This window comes from Tamandua tetradactyla, chromosome 8 (genome assembly GCF_023851605.1).
Source record: "Tamandua tetradactyla isolate mTamTet1 chromosome 8, mTamTet1.pri, whole genome shotgun sequence".
NCBI classification, from domain to species: Eukaryota; Metazoa; Chordata; class Mammalia; order Pilosa; family Myrmecophagidae; genus Tamandua; species Tamandua tetradactyla.
The window spans coordinates 49,171,438-49,198,752 of record NC_135334.1 but is presented as its reverse complement, the minus strand read 5'-3'; the positions used below and the strand labels follow the sequence as shown (position 1 = coordinate 49,198,752).

The following is a 27,315-nucleotide window of genomic DNA, read 5'->3' as shown; positions in this document are numbered from 1 at the left end:
CTGACCTTAATTATATTACATAGCTAAAATGTAGGTAGGATAGGCCTTCATCCTTGAGTTTTCTGAATTCTGCCTTTTAAATTTATTTAAAAGCATGATTGGAAAATTAGAAAGGACAAATCATGGAGGACATTGAAAGATTGGTAGAATTGTTGAAATTTGATGAAGAGTATATTCGATTTTTTGGACATTGGAAGGTGGAAAGGAAGCAGTAGAGGGATGAATTGGTGAAAGATAGTTTGAAATTAGGGAGGCCATTTGGGAGCTCCTTAAGGAAAACAGGCATTAGAGCCATGACCAAGTTAGTGGCATGGAGAATAAATGATAAATTTAAGAAACCACTTGCAGGTAACATTAACTGAATGTAATGGCATGAACATTTCTTTTTATGTGTGTATATATATATATATATTTTTAATTGTAAACAACGAACAAACATAAATTTAAAAAATTTTTTATACTGCTTTTATTGTATAATATAACATATATCCAAAGCAATATTTTTCAAAGCACTCTTCAAAAAGTAGTTACAGGACAGATCCCAGAGTTTGTCATGGGCTGCCATACCATCCTGTCAGATTCTTCCTTCTAGCTGCTCCAGAATATAGGAGGCTAGAATGTATGTAGAAGGCTTACATACTTTTTTTTTTTTATAAAGAAGAATTTAATAAGTTACAAGTTTACAGTTCTAAGGAAATGAAAGTGTCCAAATTAAGGCACCAATAAGAGGTTACCTTCACTCAAGAAAGGCCGATGGGTCAGGAACACCTCTGTCAGCTGGGTAGTCACATGGCTGGGCTCTGCTGGTCCCTTGCTCCTGGGCTCCGTTGCTTTCAGCCTCTGTTCCTGTGGGGGTTCCTCATTGTGCTTCTCCGGGGCTGGTTTTCATCTCTTGGCTTCCCTTGGCTCTCTCCAGGTTCTGGCTTGCTTAACCTCTAACGGCATGCCTGCCAGCTTCTAAGCATCTCCATATATCCGTGTCTCTGTTCTCCACGTGCCCGCATCTGTGTCAGCTCTGCTGTGAACTTTCTGTCAGCTCTGAGGCTTCTGTCGTTTCTGGTTCTCTTACCTAAATGTTTCCTTCTTTAAAGGATTCTAGTAAGCTAAGCAAGACCCACCTGGAGTGGGTGGAGTCACATCGCCATGTGATCAATGTAAATATCCACAACTGGCCATGTCACATCTCTGTGGAGATAATCTAATCAAAAGATTCCAACCTATGCTATTGAATTGGGATTAAAAAACTTGGCTTCTCTAGGGTACACAATTGATTCAAATTGGCACAACACTGTTTTTACATTTACAGTGGCATTATAAGGTTTTCTTTTAGAATGGACTTCTTCAAATAAAAATAGTGTATTGATTTAAAGAACATTTAAGCAAAAATGCATATCAGGACCTGATCTATGCCAATACGATAAAATAAATTTCAGGAGGTTGTGCAGGGATGACTGAAGTTTGAGGAACCCTGACATTACAGGAGAACTAATGACGTTGGAGTTGAGGCAACCTCATGTCCAGAAATAATAGGGAGTGTGTTGAACTCACCTTACATACTTTTTTATCACCATAATCGACTTTTTTCTTTATTTTCGTACAAACATTCTTGACAAGGTTAAAATCACTGGCTCACAATATCGTCATATAGTTGTGTATTCATCACCGTGATCTTTTTTTTTTTTTGAACATTTGCATCTCTCCAGCAAAAGAAAAAAGAAAAAACTGATACAATGGCATGATAATTTCTAATTCCAGAATCTTAGAAGTATTGTTCTGGCAGACATCTGAGAAATAATTAAGTCTGCTTCCTTCCTTTTACTAAGGCCCAGAAAGATTTGTGATGTATTCAGGTTGCAGTAAAGGTGGTTGTTAGAGAACCAGGACTAAATAGAATTCTAACCCCTCACTCATAGTCCATTACCTGTTTCCCAGTGAGGAGCTTCCAGGAACTTCTAAAACCGGGTATCTTAGATATGATCAGAAGAGTATTATGACATTTTTATGAAACTGTGATTTTTGTCTCTCAGACAGCCAGAAAACTTTTTTATTATTGTTAAAAATGGCTTTTGGAGGTGTTTTCTGGTTAATAAAATAAATTAGTAGTGATTATGAATATTTACATATGTATATATAATACATAGATTTTGAGTTCTGATCAGTTTTTTAAAAACTGGCATTTGTTGAAGTACATTTCATATTTGATGCTACGTGTTTTCAATCTTAATTCCAGAGGTACTTCAATAGCATTCAATATTCAGGGTAATTTTATAGCTAAATTCATTGGAGTCATTCATTTATGCATTGACCCAAATGTTAGGTATCAGGCGTTGTTCTGGGTTCTGTGGATATCATGGAAAGACAGTTTTTGCCATCCTGTAGGTTATGTTCAAGCAAGGAGTATAATGAGTGCCACAGAAGGGTACAGAGTGGGTGGTAGGGCCATGGCAGCATATAATAGGTCACCCTAACTTGGACTGGGCAGAGTTCTGATTTCCAGTCTGTGGTGGTGTTGGGTTTAACATGGTCTTTTTGTGAGTTGACCAAAGAAATAGTTCAAGGTTGTTATTTTTTTTTTAATCATGTTTTTATGTATACTTTTATCACCTTCTCTTTGCTTTGCTTTAATTTTTAAATTTTGTGAGTAGATATTTTATTGTTGAGAACAATGAATAATTTCTAAAGTATTTCTTTTTAACTCCAGAACTGCACTTCTGTCTTGTCTTTGATAGAATCCTCAGACATTGCAGTTGATATCTAAAAAGAAGTCACTCGCTGGAGCAGCGCAGATCCTATTGAAAGGGGCAGAAAGATTGACTAAATCAGTTACTGAAAATCAAGAAAATAAGCTACAAAGAGACTTCAACTCTGAACTTTTGAGATTAAGGCAACACTGGAAACTTAGAAAAGTTGGAGATAAAATTCTTGGTGATCTGAGCTACAGAAGTGCAGGTATAGATAATAGTAATTCAACAAAACTGTGCACTTTGTGGTAGTATATACAGGAAATATTTTTATACTTCCTTATTATTTTCTTTTTCTTCCCTTTAGCCTACTAAACTGTTTTCAGTTCCTGGCAAAAGGAAGAGGTGTGGTGAAAATACTTTGCCTCCCTTCTTCCCATTTAACCAAAGCTGCAATGTATTTTGTTGGATTATACCAAAGTTTGATGATCGTAAATTCATATCTTTTAGCTGAGCTTTTCATTCTTTATTGTTGAGCTGTAATAGCAGGTTTCACAAGATAATGAAGGCAATGTCTTATAAGATGCTGAATACTTCTCAGAGGAGCAGTAAATTAAAAGTTTATAGGGGTTACAGTCAATGGGTTAAAAGCTCTGAATACCAAAGGATGAGGAAAGAAGCCATGGCTTTGATCACTGAAATAACAATTGTAGAGTGAAAAAAACTCCAGCTTGGAGTCAGAATTCAGATGTCACTCTGCCCCTTTATTGCTGTGTACTCTTGGCATTTAACTTTTGTCTTCTTGAGTGTAAAATGAGGTTAATATTCCTGGCAAATAGTAAGGATTAAATGAGATAATGTGTGTGAGGATGGATTATCTTCAAAGCATTTGAAACTAATCCTCTGTTGGAGTTATATAAAAAGGAGTCACTTGTCAGAGCAAGCTGTCATTCTAAATTTAAAAGAAGGTAAATTGAGGTGGTTAGGTCAATTACTGGAGAATGTGACTGCTCCAGCATTGATATGAAGTGAGGAGTTTTCAATTCTAAAGGTAAATTTTGCATTACTAACAGTAATTTAAAATAATAAAATCACATATATTTTAATAGCTGATCTGTCAAAACAGTGTTTTCTTGCTCTGGACATTATACATTCTTTCCAGCAAACAGTTATGTACAAGTGCTTTACCTAAGCTCTGTCCATAAAACAGTCACTCATGATTATAAAAGGATTCGGTGATGTTCTCTTTTTAATTACAAGAATGTCTTGAACATCTTCCCTTGTTATAAAATGGCAATTACATTTAATCACTCACACATAATTCAAGAGCCCAGAGCAATTTCCCAAGCTTCTGAACTATAAAAAAACATATCACATAAAAATCCAAGAACTGGTTGGAAAGAAAATGTTGTGTGCAGTATCCTCTGGTTTTTCTGTAAGTGGATTCAGAACACGTCATTTACAACTTATTATGTAGGCTGAGCTCTAGAGGTAATTCATATCCAAAATTTAAGTCTCAGAAGGTATTTTTCTAAAAGTAGATCCATTTTATCAAAATTCTAGTGAAATTAAACAGTTTGGATGGCCTGTCAAGTCCATATTATGATGATACCAGGAGACTAAGAAATGTTAGTTATTTTTTTAGGTAAATAACTGTTTTCCTCTGCCTCTTTTCTTCCTTTTGCTTACCATCCCTCTACTTTTTCCTCTACATACGCAAAAGTTTTTGGTGGGAACTTTATGTTCCACAGTGTGAAGTGTTATTGTATACATAATCAGTGAATGCCAAATTATTTTTTGTTGTTAATTTTTTAATTTTTAAAAAAATATAACAAATGCAAACATTCTTGACTTTTGATCATTCCATTCTACATATATAATCAGTAATTCACAATATCATCACATAGTTGCATATTCATCATCATGATCAAGTGTATGCCAAATTAATATAACTTTTTTATTTTTCTATTTTTAATACTCCATTAGGATCTCTTTTTCCCCATCATGGGACATTCGAAGTAATTAAGAATACAGATATTGATCTGGATAAGAAAATTCCTGAAGATTACTGTCCCCTTGATGTCCAAATTCCTAGTGATTTAGAGGGATCTGCATATATCAAGGTATCTGTCAAAATATTTTCAGTAATTTCTTATTAATAGCCTAAAAGCTAATTTGCTAACTATTTTTTTTTCTTGTTTTTGTTGTCATATAGGTTTCAATTCAAAAACAGGCTCCTGACATAGGTGATCTTGGCACAGTTAACCTCTTCAAACGACCTTTGCCCAAGTCTAAACCAGGTATAGTTATGCCCTGTCTTCTTATGTTTGGTCTTATTTGAGTTTACATTTGGAAATAGCTGCAGATAAATATAGATAAGAAAAATAGGTGCTTTGGAGTAACAGCTATTGGAAATGTACTTTTACAGTCTTTTGGAGGAGGGTTATGAGAGTCTATCATTTGTTAATTAATGACTCATTAGTGAATACCTGTGCAGATTTTTTTAAGACTGAACTTATTTACCAGTTTTTTCTTTGTAAAAGAATGAGAATTTTTCATATTGAAATGGAAAATTTAGTGTTTTCTGAACTTTTGTTGTATTTATTCAGATCACATTCAAGCTAGTTAATGCTTATTTTGATAATTGATACATTAATTTTCTGTTTTTCAGGTTCCCCACATTGGCAGACGAAATTAGAAGCAGCACAAAATGTTCTTTTGTGTAAAGAAATTTTTGCACAACTGTCCCGGGAAGCTGTTCAAATTAAATCACAGATCCCTCACATTGTGGTGAAAAACCAGATTATTTCTCAGCCCTTTCCAAGTAAGAGAAGCAATCTCTTTTGAGATTTTTAAATAGAACTTTGTATCTTGGGGAACAGAACAAAAGGGGAGTGTTTAGGGGAAAAGTAAGAGCTATATCTCCTGGCTTTTACATCAGTATATGTTAAAATTTTTCATTGATGTAGCTATTCTTCACCAACAATTCTTTGAAGTGTTGATGCTCATATCATTTGCGGAAGATTTTTCAAGGCTTATGTCATCTTGCCTAATTGAGATATCAGTAAGAAAATATTTATAATCCTAAATTTGTGGAAATTAGATTTTAATGATTTTGTTTAAAGGCAGTTGGACTTTCCCTGGAGGTCAGTTTGGAAGTAGGTGTGGTATTTTTTTTGTTTTTTTTTTTACATAAATTCTGAGGATTCTCTTTTTTAGGTCTTGTCAAGGGAATGGGTTTTAGAAGTGAAAACTTCCATCCTGGCTGTCATTGAAGCTAGGAAAAGTATCTGTCTTTCCTCCTACAGATACCAACTTTGAGTTTTAAAAATAAATTGTTTTTTGTTTTATTCTAAAGACAGGAAGAAACAATTAATATATAGTTTCTCTTCACCTGTCTTTAACTAGCCATAGCTCAAGGGCAATAGCTACATTGTAGATCAACAGAATTGAATTGTTAAAATATGTGGTAGTTTATTATATTTATGAACAGTCATTTTATTGTACAGATGTTAATCATGAGGCCTAATCTTCTCATTTAGAATGTGTCTATTAATAGGCTGTGATTATACTTTATGAAGACAGATAGTGCCACTTTGTATTTCAAATTATTTGCATCTGTTGTACCTCTTTTTATAAATAGGCTTGCAGTTATCTATTTCTTTGTGCCATTCCTCAAATGATAAGAAATCCCAAAAGTCTGCTACTGAGAAGCAAAGTCCAGAGGACCATCTTTATGTCCTAGAACATAATTTACATCTACTGATTAGAGAGGTAATGAAATAATAATGGGTTTTTTTTTGCATTAGTGTTAAGCATATCCAGGGCAATGAGTATGCACTAGCCTCCAGTACTGAGTCTTGATTTCTTGCATAACAACAATTTCACTGTCTATTTTTGATTTTAAAGATCCCAGTTACATGCTGGGGGAATACAGAGATAATCAGAATACAATCCCTAGTCCCAAGCATACCTTCTAGTGATAGAAATATAGAAGGTAAAAGAAATACTTAATGAATAGTATAGAGGAAGAGTGCTTCTGATTGGGAGATCAGGGAAAATTTCTTGCCAGAGCCTGTGAGCTGGATACTTGACTGCAGGACATATTCTACTTCTAGATCCTCCAGAAATTGCTGGCTGACAGTTTAGGCTAATTTCAAAAGAGTCCCTGGAGAAACTTAATACATATTCCAGCCTCACCCCCCACCCCAACCTCAAATTCTGTTCCGTTTGATTGTAATCATGCCTGAGTATCTGTATTTTTAAAAAGTTTCTCAGGTATTTCTGATTGGCAGCCAGGTTTGGAAACCTGGGTATAATAGAATAGCTACTGATGTCATATGTTCTGTTGATATTTTTTGAAATATGCTTTTGTATTTTAAAGCTTTTAAAGAATTACAACTTGAAGAACTTGTCTCTATAAATTCTCATTATGCATGTTCTAAAAGATGTTAGCATTTATCTGTGTGCCAAGATTGCCTTTATTTGTGGTTGAAATACATTGCTTTCATTTTTCCTAAGTGTGAGCTGGGCGTAGTTTGAATATTGTATAGTATTTATTTCATATGTGGTATTGGTCATCTAAAGTGGCTGTTGTTACAGTTTCATAAACAGACTTTGAGTTCCATCATGATGCCTCATCCAGCAAGTGCGCCTTTTGGCCACAAGAGAATGAGACTTTCAGGTCCTCAAGCTTTCGATAAAAATGAAATTAACTCATTACAGACCAGTGAAGGGCTTCTGGAAAAAATAATTAAACAAGCAAAGCATATTTTTCTGAGGAGTAGGTAAGGATGAACAAAGTTACTATTTTTCTTTGAAACTGAAGTCCTTTTGCTTTTATTATTTACTGATGTAACTTTTGGATGCTTTAACCTTTTTTTTCCCCAGGAAGAGGAAGGTGACTGCAGTGGAAGAGCTTATGGTTGGGCCTATTAAGTTTAGGGGAGACTTGGATCCTTGGCTGACATAACTCAATATTGTCTCTAATAATGATACTAAAATTTTGAGATGATGACTGGCTAAGATGGTGCCTTAGGGCATCATAGTTTCTTCAGTAACTCATCTATGATATACTTATTCCTGAACTGATTTAAACTTTTTTTTTTTTTTTTATGGTTATCACATTTTAAGACTTTGGAAAGTACTTTCCCATGTGTTGACTTACTTAGTCCATGCTCTTTGAGCTAGATAGGGTAAACCTCATTTTTACTGATGAGAAGATTTAAGTTTAGAGAAGTTATGCAACCTGCTGAAGAGTACATAGCTAAAAGTTAACAAAACCAGGATTTTTACCGAGGTTAGTGTTCCTCCTAAGCTCATTTTCCTTCTTCCATATACGTTGCTTAAACATGCTTGGCATGTTTGGCATAAATGTATCTTTTAAAAATGTTAAATGGGATTCTGCTTCATTGTTGGAACTTGGTGAATAGGTCTGGTTTTACTTGATTCATAATTGTGCCTAGAATTCCTGAAACCCCAAAATTTCAGGCATGGGCACACTGTTGTTCTATGGATGATATTGTCAGTTTTTTTCTTGTTAATATAGTCATGTTTTTATTATCACGTTGTCCTCTAGTCTTAGAATGGAAATCTGGGTCCTTCAGCTTTTTGTAAAATGAATTAGGAAGACATTAGCAGCAATAGCATGATGCAGTGGGAGGAGTGAGGAATTTAAAGTAAAAGATGTGCTTAAGCCAGGGCTCAACTTCCCGCTTAGTAACTTTGGGCAGATCACTTAATATCTGTGGTCTTCCATTCGTTCTTTTGTCAATTGAGGCTAGAGGAACCTGATCAAATTAAAGTATATAGTTCTTTGTAAACAATAAAATGTTATATCGTAGATTACTGTTACTTTCCATTTATACAATTACAGAAGTTGTTAATTTGAGTATATTGTTAATCTTGCAAATTTCTGATTGACGGTAATGGAATTAAATATTCCCTGAAGTAAATGAGGTGCAAGAAAGTAACTAGCTTCAGAACAATGTTAAATTTCACATTAGTGGTTTATAAATTTATATTTTTTGAAGCAATAGAAATTGAAAACTGTTTATTTTTTTCCCTCTGGTTATAGAATAATATTTCAATGGATTAAAATTATAATGAAGACATTAAACCCTATTGGTATAATACCACCCACATGTTTACTTGTGATTGGTTTATTGAGGTCTATTTCTTCTCGAGTCAGTGTTAGTTGTTCATGCCTTTCTAGGAAGTTGTCCATCTCATCTGTGTTGTCTAGTTTATTAGCATAAAGTTGTTCGTAGTATCCTCTCATTACCTCCTTTATTTCTGTGGGGTCAGTGGTTATGTCTCCTCTTGCATTTCTGATTTTGTTTATCTTCATCCTCTCTCTTCTTTTTATCAACCTTGCTAACGGTCCATCTATCTTACTAACTTTCGCATAGAACCAACTTCTGGTGGTGGTGATTTTCTCGATTGTTTTCATATTCTTAGTTGCATTTATTTCTGCTCTAATCTTTGCTTTTTCTTTCCTTTTGCTTGCTTTTGGGTTAGTTTGCTGTTCTTTTTCTAAGTTCTTCCAGGTGAATAGTTAGTTCCTCAATTTTTGCTCTTTTTTGATATAGGCATTTAGGACAATAAATTTCCCACTTAGCACTCCCTTTGCTGCATCCTACAAATTTTGATATTTTGTGTTTTCATTTTCATTTGCCTTGAGATATTTACTGATTTCTCTTGAAACTTCTTCCTTGACCCACTGGTTGTTTAAGAGTGTGTTGTTGAACCTCCATATAGTTGTGGATTTTCTGGCCCTCTGCCTATTACTGATTTCCAACTTCTTTCCTTTATAATCCGAGAAAGTGTTTTGTATGATTTCAGTCTTTTTAAATTTATTGAGACTTGCTTTGTGACCCAGCATATGGTCTATCCTTGAGAATGATCCATGAGCACTTGAGAAAAAGGTGTATCCTGTTGTGGGGTGTAATGTTCTATGAATATCTGCTAAGTCTAGTTCATTTATTGTATTATTCAAATTCTCTCTTTCTTTATTGATCCTCTGTCTAGATGTTCTGTCATTATTGAGATTATCTCAATAATCCCTCCCATTATTCAGAGTGGAGAATTGAAGTCTCCAGCTGTTAGGGTAGAGGTATCTATTTCTATTTTCAGTGTTTTCACTGTTTACCTCATGTATTTTGGAGCACTTTGGCTCAGTGCATAAATATTTATGATTGTTATATCTTCTGGTTGAATTGTTCCTTTTATTAAATATACAGGTCCTTCTTTGTCTCTTTTAGTTGTTTTAAATTTGAAGTCTAATTTGTTGGGTATTAGTATAACTGCTCCTGCTCTTTTCTGATTGTTGTTTGCATGGAATATCTTTTCCCAGCTTTTCACTTTCAACCTATGTTTATCCTTGGGTCTAAAATGCGTCTCCTGTAGACAGCGTGTAGATTTGTCCTTTTTAATCCATTCTGCCAGTCTGTATCTTTTGATTGGGGAGTTTAATCCATTAACATTTAGTGTTATTACCATAAGGGCAATACTTTCTTCTACTATTTTGCCTTTTGGATTTTATATGTTGTATCTAATTTTTCTTCTTTTTACCTTTACTGATAGTCTTCATTTCTACATTCTTCACCTCTCTTTCCACTGTCTTTTCCTATCTGTCTTTAGTGCTCCCTTTAGTATTTCTTGCAGAGCTGATCGCTTAGTCACTGTATTTTATTTCTTGTCAGATTTCACATGTCCTGTTCTCCAGTTTACTAATCCTATCTTCTGCCTCTTGAAATCTATTAGTGTAGGTTTCTGTTGTTGTTTTTTTTTCAATCTCTTCTGCTGTGCCTTTCTTTCCCATATGTTCTGTGATTTGTTTTTGCAGACTTTTGATTTCTTCATTTTGTTTGTCTCTTGCCTTCTTTATATCCTCCCTCAGTTCGTTGATTTGATTTTTTATGAGATTTTTCCATGTCTGTTCGAATATCTTGAATTAATTGTTTCATCTCCTGTGTCATTTGAATTGTTGGTTTATTCCTTTGATTGGCCATATCATCAGTTTTCCTAGTATGATTCATTATTTTTTGCTGGTGTCTAGGCATTTAATTTCCTTAATTAGTTTGTTCTGGAGATTTTCATTTTCTTACCTAGGATTTTCTTGCTGTATGACTTTGTTGTCTGTTTTCTGACATTCAGTTCAGCTTATTTTAGACCTCTAGCTTAGGTGTTTTTTTTTTTTTTTTTTTGTGGCCTGTTTTATTTTTTTTATTTTAATTTTTAAAATTTTTTATTAATTAAAAAAAATTACAAGAAGCACAAACATTCCCAACACATACACTTAGCAATTCACAATATCATCACGTAGTTGCATATTCATCATCATGATCATTTACCACACATTTGCATCAATTCAGAAAAAGACATAAAAAGACAACAAAAAAATAGGTTTTGTTTAACAGATCAGAATTTTCCAGTTCTTGTTTCTTGTTTCTTTGTTTTTTTAAGATTTATTTGACTCATTTTTATTTATTTATTTAAATACCAAAAAACACAAAGAAAATGCAAACATTTTTAGTTTGATCATTCATTCTACATATATAATCAGTAATTCACAATATCATCACATAGTTGCGTATTCATCATCATAATCATTTCTTGGAACATTTACATCTATTCAGAAAAAGAAATAAAAGGAAAACAGAAAAAAAAAATTTATACATACCATACCCCTTACCTCTCCCTTTCATTGATCACTAGCATTTCAAACTAAATTTATTTTAACATTTGTTCCCCCTATTATTTATTTTTATTCCATATGTTCTACTCGTCTGTTGACAAAGTAGATAAAAGAAGCATCAGACACAAGGTTTTCACAATCACACAGTCACGTTATGAAAGTTATATCATTGTTCAGTCATCATCAAGAAGCATGGCTACTGAGAAACAGAATACAATAAAACAAGAAAATGTTTAAAGATGTTTCCCTTTCTTCCTTCCTTCCTTCCTTCTATCCTTCCTTCCTTCTCTCTGTCTTTCCTTAAAAAAAAAAAAAAAAAAAAAAAGAAGCATGGCTACTGGAACACAGCTCTACATTTTCAGGCAGTTCCCTCCAGCCTCTCCATTACATCTTGGATAACAAGGTGATATCTACTTAATGCATAAGAATAACCTCCAGGATAACCTCTTGACTCTGTTTGGAATCTCTCAGCCATTGACACTTGGTCTCATTTCACTCTTCCCCCTTTTGGTCGAGAAGTTTTCTCAATCCCTTGATGCTGGGTCTCAGCTCCTTCTAGGATTTCTGTCCCACATTGCCAGGAAGGTCCACACCCCTGGGAGTCATATCCCATGTAGACAGGGGAAGGGTGGTGAGTTTGCTTGTTGTGTTGGCTGGAGAGAGAGGCCACATCTGAGCAACGAAAGAGGCTCTCTTGGGGGTGACTCTTAGGCCTAATTTTAAGTAGGCTTGACCGATCCTTTGTGGGATTAAGTTTCATATGAACAAACGCCAAGACTGGGGGCTCAGCCTATAGCTTTGGTTGTCCACGCTGTTTGTGAGAATATCAAGAATTCAACTTGGGGAAGTTGAATTTTCCCCTGTTCTCACCATTCCCCGAAGGGGACTTTGCAAATACTTTTCCACTTGCTGATCAAATCACTCTGGGATTCATTGGAGCATCACTCTGGAAAACCAACAAAATCTCATATTCTACCCAAGGTTCCAAGTACTTATAGTGTTCAATCAAGCTATCTACATAAGTTATATTAGGAAATGCACTAGTCAAAATATAAATTTTGTACCAAATAAATATTTTTTGCTTTAGTCTCACACAAAATTTTAAAATATTAATTACCATCTATTTTCAGCACTCTGCAGTAATGACATTCCTTTGTTCTTCCTCATGCAAAAACTAATTTTAAAATTTGTACATTTAGTCACTATCATTATACACTCTAGGCATTCCTAGATTATACCATCTCAATCTTTATTGTCTATCTTTCTTTCTGATTTCATTTATGCCCTTTTTCTTGTTTCTTGCCCTGCCTGTATGGTGTCTTTTTTTGGTTTTGTTTTCCTTAGGAAGGTCTACTTAGGTGTTATATACCCCAGTCAGATTTTCCCATACCAACCTAGCCTCCCCTCAGGAGGAAAGATTACCTGCATCAGTTTGCCCTGAGGGTGAGACCCAGTAGGTTGAAAGACTTTCCTATGAATCCTATAGACTGTGTATTTCCTATCCTGCCTGGTATATGGTGCTTATCTGCCTGCGGGTCCCACCAGCATGAAGTGATACAGTACCTTTAACTTCGGCAGACTGTCCCTGCTGGGGGCGTGGTTGAGACAGAGGAGAGATTGTAGGCTGGCTTTAATTGCTTTATTTTTCCAGTCCCTGGGGTCTGAATAATTCCTTGAGGGAGGGAATTCACCTGTACTGGGCCCCACCCCTCTCCTGGGGAAGTCACAGCCTCCAGGGAATTACTTCCTTTCACCTGACCAGTCTCTATGTCTCTCAGACAAGCTTAATTCAGCCCTTGCCTGGGGCAGTTGGAGCCTGAGAAGCCCTGCAGTTGTATCCAAAGAGCAGTCAAGCTGTAGAAACACAGCCAAAAGAAAAGAAAAATCCTTTTCAGAGTAGGACTCCCATTCCTCGGGTCTGTTAATCAAGATCTTAAGTTAGTACGGTGCTCTGTGTATCTCCAGGTCCTATGTGCCCCCTCCTTTCCTTCTGGGTCTAGACCGTTTCAAGTATTTTGTGCTGTCCAATCAAAAATCCCTGTTTTGTTTTGTTTTTTTTCTTTTTCTGTCAGCCCTGCCTGCTCTGTGCTGGGGCAAAAACCACCAACCTCAGCTTTTATTTGAGTTTCAGCTGAGCTGGGGGCCTATTTTTAGTAGTCAGAATTTGTTAATTAATTCCACTATTGGAGCTTCCTTGAGCTCAGCCCCTTGCTATTAGAGTCTTTGCTTTCCCCTCCGGGAACCAGCCTGTGGGAGAGGGGGTGCTGACCTCCCCGGTTTGGGGAACTCGCGGTTCTGGGTGGGATTGCAGCTGGTCCAGCTTTTCCAGACTGGTGTATGCTGTGTGTCTGGTCACTGATGTGGCCCCAGCATTTGTTCTGTACTGTTCCTGGCTATTTACTAGCTGCTCTGGGGGATGAACTAAATCCCACACCTCACTAAGCCACCATCTTGGCCTCTCCCTCACCCATGTTAATGTATTTTCATGCATATGTATCAGAGTATGTGTATATGTATTTTTTAACAAATCTGGGATCATGGAGATTTATATCATGCCCTCTTCATTATATTATGCAGCGTTTTCATCTTTTATCAAATGCTTTTTAAAAATGTTTAAATAGTTATGTAACACTCCATTATGTGAATATTCCATATTTGTTTTACCAATTCTTAATTGGTAGATTTTTTTTTTAATTTCCAGCTTTTTGATATATGTAATGCTGAAATGAACATTCTCATATACATACCTGTCTTCACTGTCAGGAAAAGAAATTGTGGATAGAGAAGATAAAATTAAGAATGGATTGAAAGTAACCAGTCCTGGGGCAGAAGCAGTGTAAAAAGAGCAAATCCTAAACCAGTTTATATAAAATCCTTGGCCCCTAGTGGCTTTTCTCATTTCTTCCCATTTTCCTTTAGACTTTTCCATTTCTTTTTAATGGGGTGCTAGAATCTGATAATTAGAAACTGAAGGCCTTAAATAGTTTGGTTAATTTAGATGATTAATGATTAATTTCAAAACGGTGACTGTTGATTAGTATAGATAAGATAAAAGTGGCAAGATTACTGGCTCTGGAGTTAGATGTCCAGGTTTTATACCTCAGCTTACAGTATGTTACTTAACATTGCTAAACTTCTTTTTTCTCTTAATGAAAATAATAATAGTATCTACTTCACAGAGTTAGTAAGAGTAAATGATGTAATTCAGGAAAGCATTTATTGAAATATTTGGCACATAATGGACACCTGATAAATCTTCTCATTTATATTTATCGTGTTTGTCTTTTTTGGAATATATGGGGTTTTTGAGGGATAGGGGTGGAGTTGGGAGGGTATATGAGCAGGGAATCGAACCCTGGTCTCTTGCATGGCAGGTGAGCATTCTACTTGAGTGTAAGATTTCAGTTGTACCAAAGGTCTCTCTAGCTTCTCTTGAATATGATTATGGTTCTTTACAGTAGTGGGTCTCAGGTGTGTACGTGTCTCAAGTCATCTGTTACCAGGGATCAAGTACTGATATTTTTCAGTGATTTATATTCTATACCCTAGAAGTATCATTCTCAGTTGTGTTCTGATAAGCTTTCCTGAGTAAGAGATAATGGGTGGTGTTAAAAGGTAATAAATCATCATGAGCTGTGATAATCATGAGTGTGTGCATGAGTGTGTATTGTAATGTAAAGTTAAAAGAATCAGTACGTCTGAGCAATGTGAAAGTTCTTTCGACTTTTCTTTAAAAATTTTAATTTTTTAAATGGTGGTATTTTCCAAAAATGACCATTTGGTTTTCACATCTTCATAAAATTGAGAAAAGATTTGTAGTTCTATCATTTTAGATGGCGACTAAAAAAATTTTTTTTAATTCTTCTCTTTAAAAGAACTGCTGCCACCATTGACAGCCTAGCAAGTCGCATTGAGGATCCTCAGATACAGGCTCACTGGTCAAATATTAATGATGTTTATGAATCTAGTGTGAAAGTTCTGATCACATCACAAGGTTATGAACAAATATGCAAGTAAGTGTCGAAAATAAAAGTTATGCATTTAATTTAAGTTGCTTTTTATGTATTGATGATTGCTCAGTGATCTCAGTCATGCTTTTGATTTTTGTTTGGGTATCATAATATTCCATTCAGTTATATCAACTGTGTAATATTTGTAAGAATCAGAGATAAGACTATCTAAAATCATCTGTATTAAGTAAATGTCACTTACTTGAGCTACAGTAAAAATGAACCCCAGCAGAAAACTGCCTAGTCTTCTTAGACTCGGGGTGTTCTTAAGTTCTTGCCTAAAAGCTAGGACAAATCTAAGGTATTTGAAGTGAGTAGGGCCATTTATCTTAGAATCTGTACCCTCCATATTGTGCCTGTAACAGCCTAGGTTTTGTAGCTGTCCTGTGGTCTGGTGTTGATCCTGGGTCTAATGCAGATTATGTTTATACCTTTTTAAAATATATTTTTATTGAGATATCTTCACGTACCATATATAGTCCATCCATAGTATACAGTCAGTGGCTCACAATATTATCACATAGTTGTGGATTCATCATCGTGATCATTTTTAGAACATTTGCATCACTCCAGAAAAAGAAATAAAAAGACAAAAGAAAAAATTCATGCATCCCATACCCTTTATCCCTCTCCCTCATTACCATTAGTATTGTAATCTACCCAATTTTTTAACCCCTTATCCCCCCTAATATTTATATTCTGTCCTTACTGTTTTACTCATCTGTCCATATCCTGGATAAAGGAAGCATCAGACACAAGGTTTTCGCAATCATATGGTCACATTGTAAAAGCTATATAGTTGTACAGTCATCTTCAAGAATCCAGGCTACTGGAACACTGCTCAGCAGTTTCAGGTACTTCCCTCTAGCCACTCCAATATACCACAAACTAGAAAGGGATGTCTTCATAATGCATAAGAATAATCTCCAGGATAATCTCTCAACCCTGTTTGAAATCAGCCACTGGCACTTTATTTTGTCTCATTTCTCTCTACCCTCTTTTGTTCAAGAAGGCTTTCTCAACCCCATGATGCTGGGTTCCGGCTCATCCCCAGGAGTCATATCCCACATTGCCAGGGAGATTTATATCCCTGGAAGTTATGTCTCACGTAGTGGGGGCAGTGAGTTTTCCTGCCCAGTTGGCTTAGAGAGAGAGGCCACATATGATTAGGCTTTGAAAACTGCACTGACACCTGTCTATGAAGGGGTAAAATGGCTTTTGTCCCCACAGTCACAGAGTTGCAGTTTACTTGATTTGCGTTTATAAATCACAAGGTAATATAATTGACTAGTAGCTATGAAAGAATGACTTTGGTCTCTGTTTGAGCCTCTTTGAAACTTAACACCTGGTAGGATGTAACCAAATTCCCTTCCCCAACTCAGTCTAAGAAAACCACTAACATTCATAAGGTCTGTGATACTTCTTAGTTTTCAAGCTTTATTTGCTTTATTTATTTCAGACCAGTCACAGTGGTCTCTGGTAATTAAAACCCAAATATTACCACCCTTTGGCATAGAGGAGTAAAGTAGATTTATAATGCTATTTTCTAATGTGGAGGTGTTGATTCACTGTTTTATAAAAGAAAAGTAGATGAATATGGTAAGAGAAAAAGAGAAATATAGAAAACAAAAGCTTACACAATGGAAAGAAAATAAATCTTTAAATTTCTAGGAAAAGATAGTGGATCAGAAAATTTACTTGCCCTATACCTAAAGAAATGATAAAATAATTGGGGTGAGTTGGTGAGGGGATTGGGGAGTAGCTGTTGAAATAGATGAAATAAGTTTACGTGGTTTTATAGAGACTCTTAAGATCAGGGGATTATAGAAATTGTAGGTTTATGTTTAAAATTTTCCATAATAAAAGTTGAGAGAGAGAGTTAATGCAAAGGAAAAGAAAAAAATTTTTCAGCATGTAATTGTGTGTTTACATCTAGAAATAAGACCAAACAATTGTGAGATTATAGTTACAAGACCCAATCTAAATGTTATAAACTTCTGTGATGAAAGGTTAGCGATAACATAGCCTTGACAGAGTCAAGAAAAAAGGGGAAGTAGAAGTAGTAGTAGACTATCCTTTTCCTTATCTTTTACAGCTGGGTTAACTGAAGCTATTTAAAGTTGAAAGCAATTTTCTTTTCAGAACCCCCAAAAGCATTCATTTAAAACAGCTTCTTATACACTTGTCTAAGAAATATGGTGTGATGACAAGCATGTATCTCCTATCTCCACCCTACCTCCTTTATACACTGTTTGTGTGGTTTTTTAAAAGACTTGAGATATAATTCAAATAACATAAAATTTGCCATAGAAATGTAAAATTCAGTGGTTTTTAGTATATTTACTATACAGTACATTACTATATTGTACAACTATCATCACTATCTGCTGAGACCAGCTCAGCATGAAGGGCCAAGGAAGGCACCACAATCTGAAAAATAAATACACTCACACAGAAGAGTCTTTTAAGATGAGAGCAGGGAACTCATGTCTCAAAGGACAAGAGCCTCGACTCTGAGTTCTTCATTGTATTTATTGAGAAGCTTCAAAACAGAAAGTATTTTTCAAGGTTGTTAGTAAGTTGTTTTTCGCCCAAACTGCGACAGCAGCATTAATCTCAGGCATACTGTACAAAGTTCAAATGTTTCCTTCTGCAGATAATCATGTGCTTGTCAGGACAGTGTTCCACCCTGCCAGGACCTGGTGTTCCGACATGCACACCTTTATCTATGTTATGGAAACAGTCGGACCTTCAGCCGTTTTCCTGCAAATATCTAGTTTCATAACATTTCCATCACCCCCAAAAGAAATACATACCTATTAGTAGTCAGTCCCAATTTTTGTGTATTTTCTACTCAGTATATTATATTAATAAGCATTCCTTATCGGCACATATAGATCTGCCTCATTCTTTTTATACAGCTTTATAGTGTTCTATTGTAGGTACCAAGGCTTTTAATCAGTCTTCTGTTGATAAGCATTGAGTTGGGTACCAGTAAAATGATTTTGTACATATGCAGATATCTCTAGAGGATAAAATCTTGCAGGTGGGATTGCTGGGTCAAGGGTTAAGGACATTTATAATGTTAATGGATATTACTAAATGGCTCTTTGATGCAGTTGCCACTAATATGCTTCCACTAATAATGCTAAGAATTCCTGTTCCCTCACCCTAACTTTAGAAGAAAAAGAATTTTAAAAATTGGTTAGATTTATAGGTTTTTTCCTTTAAGTTTTTTTTTCTTTGAAAGGAATATATAAGCTTTAATTCATCAAAATTACAATTCTGTGTAGACAGTTGCAAAAATGCTTTAATCCCAAATGTTTACTATCAAACAAAGTTAGAAATAAAGAGGTGCCATCAAATGTGGGAAGACATAATGCTATTTTTTTTTTTTTTTTTTTTTTTTTTTTTAAGAGGGAGGAAGGGAAGGAAAGACAGAGAGAAGGAAGGAAGGATGGAAGGAAGGAAGGGAGGAAGAAAGGGAAACATCTTTAAACATTTTCTTGTTTTATTGTATTTTGTTTGTTTGTTTGTTTTTTACATGGGCTGGGGCCGGGAATCGAACCGAGGTCCTCCGGCATGGCAGGCAAGCACCTTGCCCGCTGAGCCACCGCGGCCCGCCCATAATGCTATTTTTTTCTGCATTTGCTCATATAGATTATTTGATGGGGGAAATTTTAAGTTTCTTGTACATGTCATATGCTAAAAATTAACTAGTTGATTTGGAAGAGTGTGGAGATTTGCATGTTATTCTCTAGCTATTTTATGAGTTATCCTTTGTTGGACTTAAGCCAGATTAATAGATTGTACATATTCTGATATGTTTGCTGATTATTTTCAGGAGGTGAGGGTAACAAAACCTTTTCTCTTTCTACATGAAAATTTGACCTTTGTTTAACTCTTTAGTCCCCTGGTAGCTGATAAGGAAATATGTCACCTACATTGCTTTTCATAAACATGATCCTGAATTGGGAATGTGCATTTGAATTTACAGGAATATGAGTGTTTTATGGTGACACTTTTGGACTACCCTGGATGGGGTGACTTTTAAAACTGGGCATATCTCTTGTGGAAGCCATGCCTGTGGAGTTGTTACAAGAGTGCTCCGCTCCTGTGTGGAACGTTATTTCTGTGTCAGGGTAACTTGCACACCTACCCAGTACGGATCTCATCTTCCAACTAAGGTGTTGTGCTGCTGAGTAGATAGCTATATATCCTGCTGCAAGGACTTCTATACAAGAGGAGCATATGACATTTTCCTCCTTGCAAACTGTGGTTGCTGTCCTGTATCCTTTGGAGTAGACTGGTGCTCAATGACAGTCTTGTTTAAATCTAACAGTTTAGTTGAACTTAAGAAATTCCCCCACCTTCCATCATGAGCATTGAAACAGATTATTAAACTGTTAATCATTTCTTTTTCTTTGCTGTTAAGATTTAGTGTTTGTGGCATTGTATAAGATAATTTTGAAAATTTCTGATTTTATTATTTGTATCTATAAAGGTCCATTCAGCTGCAATTGAATATTGGAGTTGAGCAGATCCGAGTTGTACACAGAGATGGAAGAGTAATTACACTGTCTCATCAGGAGGAAGAGCTACAGGATTTTCTTCTGTCTCAGGTAATAGTTACAGACCCAGCTACAAGTCTTGAGCCCCTTCCTCTTATGTAAGCATCTTGTACATTAGTTCGTTGAAGGACAAATTGAGCAGAAGTAGTTAAAATGTAAATATTCTGAACTAAAACTAAGTGAAGTTAATAAAGGATTTCTATAACTATATTAATATGAGGAAAAATACATTTTTTGTTAGTGACAAAAAATTGGGAGATGGGTAATAAGACGAGGTGCTTGACTGGTAAAATACTGAACATATGCAAATATTCTTTGTTTGGTTCAGTGTTCTCCAGAGGTAATTTGATGCTTGGCTTTGTCAAAATCAGTTCTCTCACTTCCAGTAACATGTAACAGATTTATTGAGGAACCAGATTTTTTTTGTGTGAGGGTTGGGCCTCATATTTCTTTGTGAATTTAAAACTAGTTTTCATCAAATAGTTCTGTGGGTATCCATCTTGAGAATGGCAGCACATTAACTCATTATTTCCTATTAGCTTTCTAGCCCCTACCTTAACATACACAGGAAAGGTGCAAGAACAGTAGAGTGAGCATTGACGCTCCTCACCTATGTCCGCCAGTTGTTAACATTTTCACGTTTGTACTCAAGTCCTCTTGCTTGCTTTCTCCCTAAATGCATACACATACATGTATGTGTGTATAATACTTATTCTTACAGACAATATAACACTTCACAAAATAGAATATTTCATCCCTAAATACTTCAGCATGCATCTTCTAATATTAAAGATGTTCATTCTCTCATGAATCTTTATATCATTGTCACATCAAAGAAAATTAATAACGGTTCCTTCTCTGGAAGCTTTAACTTCAATTCTTACAGTATTAGATTGTATATAAGAAAAAACAGTTTTTTCTACCATTTCATTTTCATTTCTAGTGCACATTTTATAACCTGTTGTGTTAATTTAGTGTCAATAACTGTCCTAGATTTATTTCCACTTAGTTTGTATTTAAGATAAAGGGGCAGTTCTGATCTTAGCAAATTTTTTTTCTTTTTCATGTTTGCCAAGATTTTCAGCCTCTCCAGGATCACATAGGAGTGTAAAAGTATTAACCAAAGGAAACCAGAGAATGGGGGATCAGATGCAAAACTATATTGACCATTCTCCAAAATAGCAAATGGAATATTTTAATCTTCACCCCTAAGAAAGAATTCTTTAAATTAAGGGACAGTGTGGAAAAGTGACCTGGACTAGGTGTTAGGAGACATGGGTTCCAGTCCTAGTTCTGCCACAAACTTGCTGTGTAAAACTGGGCAAATTCTGGACCTCTCTTTCCTCATCTGTAAAATAAGAGCAGTATTTTTCCTGCCTTCATGGAGTTGTGATGATGCAGTGAAATATTGAACCATGGGAAAAGAGTAGGTTTTTGAAATGCTAATGTAAGATACTATTTTTTCATTAAAAAAATAATGAAATTACTGTGCTCTCCATCTCAGAAGATGATTGCTTCTGGGATTTGCTTCTTTGGTGCCAAGTAAATAAAATATGTTTGTGAGGTGTGGCAATCCAGGCTGTTAGTTGATTATATCGGAAAGGGCTTTGGCCAACATAAGCATATACAGATAATGGTATCAGGAAGATATTGGGTAGCTTCCAGAATTGATGGGAAGTCCAGAGAGCAAGCCTTGGAAAATGGATTAGGACCAGAGGAAGCTGGATGGTAGGAACCACAGTCCGATGAATACCACTCTTCTGCATTGCAGAATGCATTCTGAATTGTCCCTGTATATCATTAAGGGTCTTCACAGGAAACAGCTGGTATACTCAGAAGGCTAATTCCAAAAGTGTCTATTAAGGATCTGTTGGCAAAGGTGTGTGTGTAGGAGAACCACAAGGGATTGTATGGTAACCTCATGCTAGAAACACCTGGGTTGCTCTGTAGTTGTCATTCGTGGCCCAAAGGGATAGAGGTGGGAGAGGTTACTGTTACTCTAAAGAGTAGGGTCATGTAGGACAGGCTGCCTTGAGAAGGCTAGTGGCCTTTTGTCAGGAGATATAAACAGCTGAGAAAACCTCACTAGGGGAACCAGGGGAATAAATATCCTGGCTTTACTCTCTTCCTTGCAGTCCTACCACATCTCCCATTACCTGAACCCAAACTGAAGCTAAAGGTAGAAGAGTCTATTGATGAAACCATACAGGTCAGCCTCTTGGGGCAGAGAGTAGGATGAAGAATAAATTTGGAGGAATAAATAGAAGATATTCAGCGTACCTCGATACTTAAATCTTGCTCCACATTCAGTGATGTAGATGGGATTCTCCAGTTGGCCAAGTTCAGTTTGCTTGCCTGTGTGTAAGCTGACAGTGAGCAGGGAAAGTGAGTATCAGGCTATTTTAGCTGTTCAGCTTCTGCAGTGGGAAGTGGGTCCTGCCTCTCCCCCAATAGTCATACCAGGGAGGGTTTCTCACAGAAAAGATAGGGTTCCTGTGCTAGGCAGGGAAAATGCCAATAAACGTTTACTTAACACACATGATGACAAGGCACTGTAAAATAAATATCCATATGGAATGTCAGTGTTTCCTTTTTCATTCACAGATGTCACAGCATCAGGTGCATGCCGTTCAGCAGCTGGCCAAGGTTATGGGATGGCAAGTATTAAGCTTTAGTAATCATGTGGGACTCGGGCCTGTAGAGAGCATTGGCAATGCTTCCGCCATAACGGTGGCCTCTCCAAGTGGTGACTACGCTATTTCAGGTACTGTCTGCTGCTTTGAATGAGAAGGGACCATTGGGAGTCTGTATATTTACATATAGTTGCTATTTGTTTACTTCTGCAATGTGTTAATGTAGTATTTGTCCTGTGCATTTATCTGGTCATAGCTAGCATTCAGAGCTAGAGATTATTACTTCTCTGTCCAGTATTTATAAAAAATGTTCTGCTTGACCACGTGTTTTCTTAGGAGATAGCCTGAAAACTGCCATCAACTGTTCCAAATCTTGTACTGATTAAAGGCAATTAACTTTAAGGGCTGGCCTTGGTGGCTCAGCAGGCAGAGGTCTCTTCTGCTATGCTGGAGACCCAGGTTCATTTCCCAGTGCCTGCCCATGTAAAAAAAAAAAAAATGTATTACTACAAATATGGAAAGAATGATATCTGATTCTAAAGTTGCTAAAGGGATGAAACAGTGAAAAAAGGTATTTTATTAAGCACCTACTATGAGTCGGACTGTTTTTTTTTATATGTATATTTTTTTTATTAAAAAATTTTTACATACATATAGTTCATCCACAGTATACAATCAGTGGCCCATAATATCATCATATAGTTGTGTATGCATCACCATGATCATTTTTTTGTTTTGTTTTTATGTAAAAATTTTTAATTTTATATGTAGCAAGATACACCATTAAAAGGTTAAAAATCATGTGATGATATCTGCTTATGTATACAGCATAGATCTTTGGAAAATATACAGAGGAAACTTAATGTTGGATACTATGAGTCGGACATTTTACTAGGCTCTTGCCATGTGCATTGTCTAGTTTAAACTTAAATTTGGAGTTCTTATAGTATCAGTGTGATATTCTTTTCTAAATAATTTAAACATATTGTACGAGTGAATAGTTAGGAATTTTTCCCCACAAGATCACGACTTGTGAATTTGCAGGGTTGGTAACCAACTCTTTGGATTATTGAATTATCAAATTCATTTTTAAAATGAAAGAATCTCCTGAAAGTATAAAAAATATTTCAATACTTATCTTGGCTCCTTTTTAAAGTATAAAAAGTAATTCATAAATATTTATACCTGCTTGGTATATAAAAATTAGTATATGTTTCCTTGCATAGTAAAATTGAAAAGCACTTTTTTAAATGTGTTTCCCTATGTATATGTATTTCTATATCTATACATACACACATACTGAAACAGATATGTGATATGTATATCTTAGGGAGTTTTGTTCACAACATTGGTTTGTTTGTTTTGGGTTCTTGGGCTGGGAATTGAACCCAGGTCTCCTATATGACAGATGAGAATTCTACCATTGAACTACTCAGGTATCCCTTTAGAGCACTTTTAAACAAGATTTTTTAAGTTGGAAGACAGGCAAGATTTTCATATTCATGGTAGAATGAAATTGTGGAATGTACCTTTATTTTTTCTAGTTTGGAAAATGAGTGAATTGATATTTTGGTTTTGCTCCACAGTTCGTAACGGCCCTGAAAGTGGCAGCAAGATCTTGGTCCAGTTTCCCCGTAACCAGTGTAAAGACCTTCCAAAAAGTGATGTTTTACAAGATAGTAAATGGAATCACCTTCGTGGACCATTCAAAGAAGTTCAGTGGAATAAAATGGAAGGTCGAAACTTTGTTTATAAAATGGAGCTGCTTATGTCTGCACTTAGCCCTTGTCTATTATAATTTTTTTCCAGAGCAGTAAGAAACTTTGAGTTGAGATATTTGCAGCATCAACTATAAGCACAAGGAAGAGAAATCTTCCAAAGTTGTATTGTTTAAAAAAAAAAAAGCAAATGTTTATCTAACATTTTGAAACTTTTCACTTTATAAGTGACAAGTGCTTTCAAATACAGAAGTTTATGTATAGTTATAGGGTGAATGGTATGGGGAGATGTAAAATAATACTTTTTTTTGTTCAAGTAACTTGAAAATGTTATGACTTTGCTTTTTAAAATATTTGTTCTTATCTTTGTTGATATCAAAGTATATGGTTAAAAATCTTCAGATACTTTCTGAACTCTCAAAACCGATGGTTGTCTTTAATTAACTGACCTTATGCCACTATTAGTGAAAAGGACTACTTAAAATTTAAACACTTATGACCAAGCTTTCATAGAAATCAATTATACAGAAAAGATTAAACCTTTTCCCTGAAATGAAACAAAGTACGTGCCAACATGGGGGTCTTCCCTCCCTTCTGTACTAGGGCAACAAAAAACATGTTCCCTTATTGGTAAATGAAGTACTTCTTCCTCCAGTTGTCTTCTTTATACGTGCCCCAGGATGACCTAAATGGATATTTTGAGAACTTTCACAGAAAGGACCAATGGAAAGTATAGTTGAGAAGTAGGCAGATAGTATCTTTTTGGCTTCCTTGTATCCCTTTTTGGTTTGTTCACCCACTTGAATGCCCTCACTTTCCCTGATACACTTGAGTCTGTGTTCATACCCAGCCCTCCCTATGGTCTTCTCTTCCCCAGATTCTGCTTAGTTGCCTGGATTGCTTCCTTCAGTTAAAGTCTTTTGTCCTTTCTTATTCCATTAGAACTTTGCTTTTTCAAAGAGAAAATACTAATGGATTACCTTTTCCTGAGAAACATATTTGTTCTTCTCAGAAGTAGTGTCACAGTCCTAAAGTGTGCCTGAGGGATTCCCATCAGTGAGTTAAAAGAATTAGTCTCAGGGGCCTTTTTGTACCACAGAAAATCATACCTGTAGGTGGTGGTCTCTTTAAAGAGTTCAATTTTCAAAATATTCTATTTTTTTTTCATGCCTATCTTTATTTTATTACTCATCTACTCATACACTGGATAAAGGAGGTATCAGTCCCAAGGTTTTTACAATCGGACAATCACAAGATGAAAGCTATGTAGTTATATAGTAATTATCAAAGATCAAGGCTGCTGGATTACAGTTCAACAATTTCAGGTATTTTCTTCTGGCTTTTCTAATACACTAGAAACTAAAAGAAAATACCTATATAATGAGTCAGTAGTCATAATCATTTGTTAAATTCTAACTTCTCAGTTATACCACCTCTCTCTCATTTGATCATTCTCTCAGTCTTCAGGGATATCTGTACAATGACCATTCTAACTCCTTCACGTTGAAACAGGCTGTTGACGTTATGGGGTAGAGGAATGAAACTAGCTGATACTCTTGGAGAGCCTGATACCTCTAGATTTCAGGGCTTATCTGGCATAAGAGACATCTGGAAGCTTTAAGTTTCTGAAAAAATAAATTTAATAAATGAAACTTTCATAGAGTCTTAGACAGAGCCCAGGATATTCTTTTGGAATTTCAGGAATACTGTTTATTGGGGCTGTGGCAGTTTGCAATATCTGGCTGAAGCTTGCATAAGAGTAACCTCCAGATGACCCTTCAACTCTATTGAAATCTCTTAGCTACTGAAGCTTTATTTTTGTTTCACTTATCTTCCCCCTTTTGGTCAAGAAGGCATCAGACATTCTCTTTTATAATTTATAAGATGACTGTTAGTGTAAAAAACTGGGAGCTGGGGAAAGAGGAGACCTTTGTTTTTCTCCACCTTTTTTCTTTAAAAGAAGAGTGGAATTTATAGGCCACGAAATACCATGACACCTTTGCTGAACTATGCCCCCTCCCACATCTGATAAAGATATTGCGTATTTCTATTCCATGTGATAAAGATAGTGCATATTTCCATTCATGGAAATTAAAAGAATTGGTATGAATCTACAATTATTTAAAAATCTTTAGGTTTTCAAAAACTATGATGGATTACAAAATTTGCCTTGGCTAAGTTTACTAGGTTAATCTGTACAATTTCATTCAAATGAGAAGTGACAGGTTATTTCAAAGGCTCACGCTATAATACAGTGCAACTCAAACTTACAGTGAACAGTTTTTGTTTTTTACAACTTCCATCCATTGCAGATTGATAATTTGATAAAATACAATTTTAAAAAGTACCAGAAATAGAATTCAAAAAAAGATACAAAATAAAATCACTCTTATTTAATAAACATAAAGTTACTATCAAATTGATATAAAAATATATAAAATTTCTGAATGCTTTATTTTCTGTTTCTTTACTTAGCTTACCTAGTCATGGACCAGTAAGTAGCTCTGCTAAGAATAAATGCACAGGGTGGGCCACGATGGTCAGCAGGCAGAATTCTCACCTGCCATGCCAGAGACCTGGATTCAATTCCTTGTGCCTGCCCATGCAAAATAATAATAATAATAATAAATGCACAGACATTACCTCCTGTTCTTTTTACACTTCGTGTGGGTAGAATGATATAGCTGAAGGTGGTAATGATCTTCATGTCTTCCCTTTTCCATTGTTTTAAGTCACTGTTAGTGATTAGCCATTACCCACTTAAAGAATATCAGAAACCAAAGAAAATATGGGGACAGCGGAGAGTGGCAGCTTAGTTGCTGTTCCAGCTACTCTTGTACTTTGTGATTTATTTACCTTTCCCAATTTACCATTTCAACCTGAATTACCTGGAGTTGGAAGGATGTGCTGTGGAACTTGAGAGGCAGGTTGGGGGGGTAATCAGGTAGTCCCTCAGTTGGTAAAAGAGCCAAATTTGAATCTTGGCTCTGATGCACATGGCAAG

General features: G+C 35.7%; 1 protein-coding gene across 6 annotated transcripts in view; it reads left to right on the top strand.

The window, feature by feature from the left end:
- The window catches only part of MED17 (mediator complex subunit 17), an 86,914-nt gene extending 60,243 nt beyond the window's left edge, over window positions 1-26,671 (top strand). For 4 of the 6 annotated variants that reach the window (XM_077113244.1, XM_077113242.1, XM_077113240.1 and 1 more), the window contains 10 exons: window positions 2,730-2,949; window positions 4,668-4,804; window positions 4,897-4,981; window positions 5,353-5,505; window positions 6,325-6,455; window positions 7,284-7,468; window positions 15,255-15,392; window positions 19,894-20,011; window positions 22,565-22,724; window positions 24,180-26,671. In XM_077113244.1, coding sequence (XP_076969359.1) covers window positions 2,730-2,949; window positions 4,668-4,804; window positions 4,897-4,981; window positions 5,353-5,505; window positions 6,325-6,455; window positions 7,284-7,468; window positions 15,255-15,392; window positions 19,894-20,011; window positions 22,565-22,724; window positions 24,180-24,391 — 1,539 coding nt within the window. In that variant the 3' untranslated portion in view covers window positions 24,392-26,671. The remainder of the gene's footprint in view (window positions 1-2,729; window positions 2,950-4,667; window positions 4,805-4,896; window positions 4,982-5,352; window positions 5,506-6,324; window positions 6,456-7,283; window positions 7,469-15,254; window positions 15,393-19,893; window positions 20,012-22,564; window positions 22,725-24,179) is intronic. The other 2 variants (XM_077113246.1, XM_077113245.1) reach the window with 2 other exon arrangements.
- The last annotated feature ends 644 nt before the right edge of the window (window positions 26,672-27,315 follow it).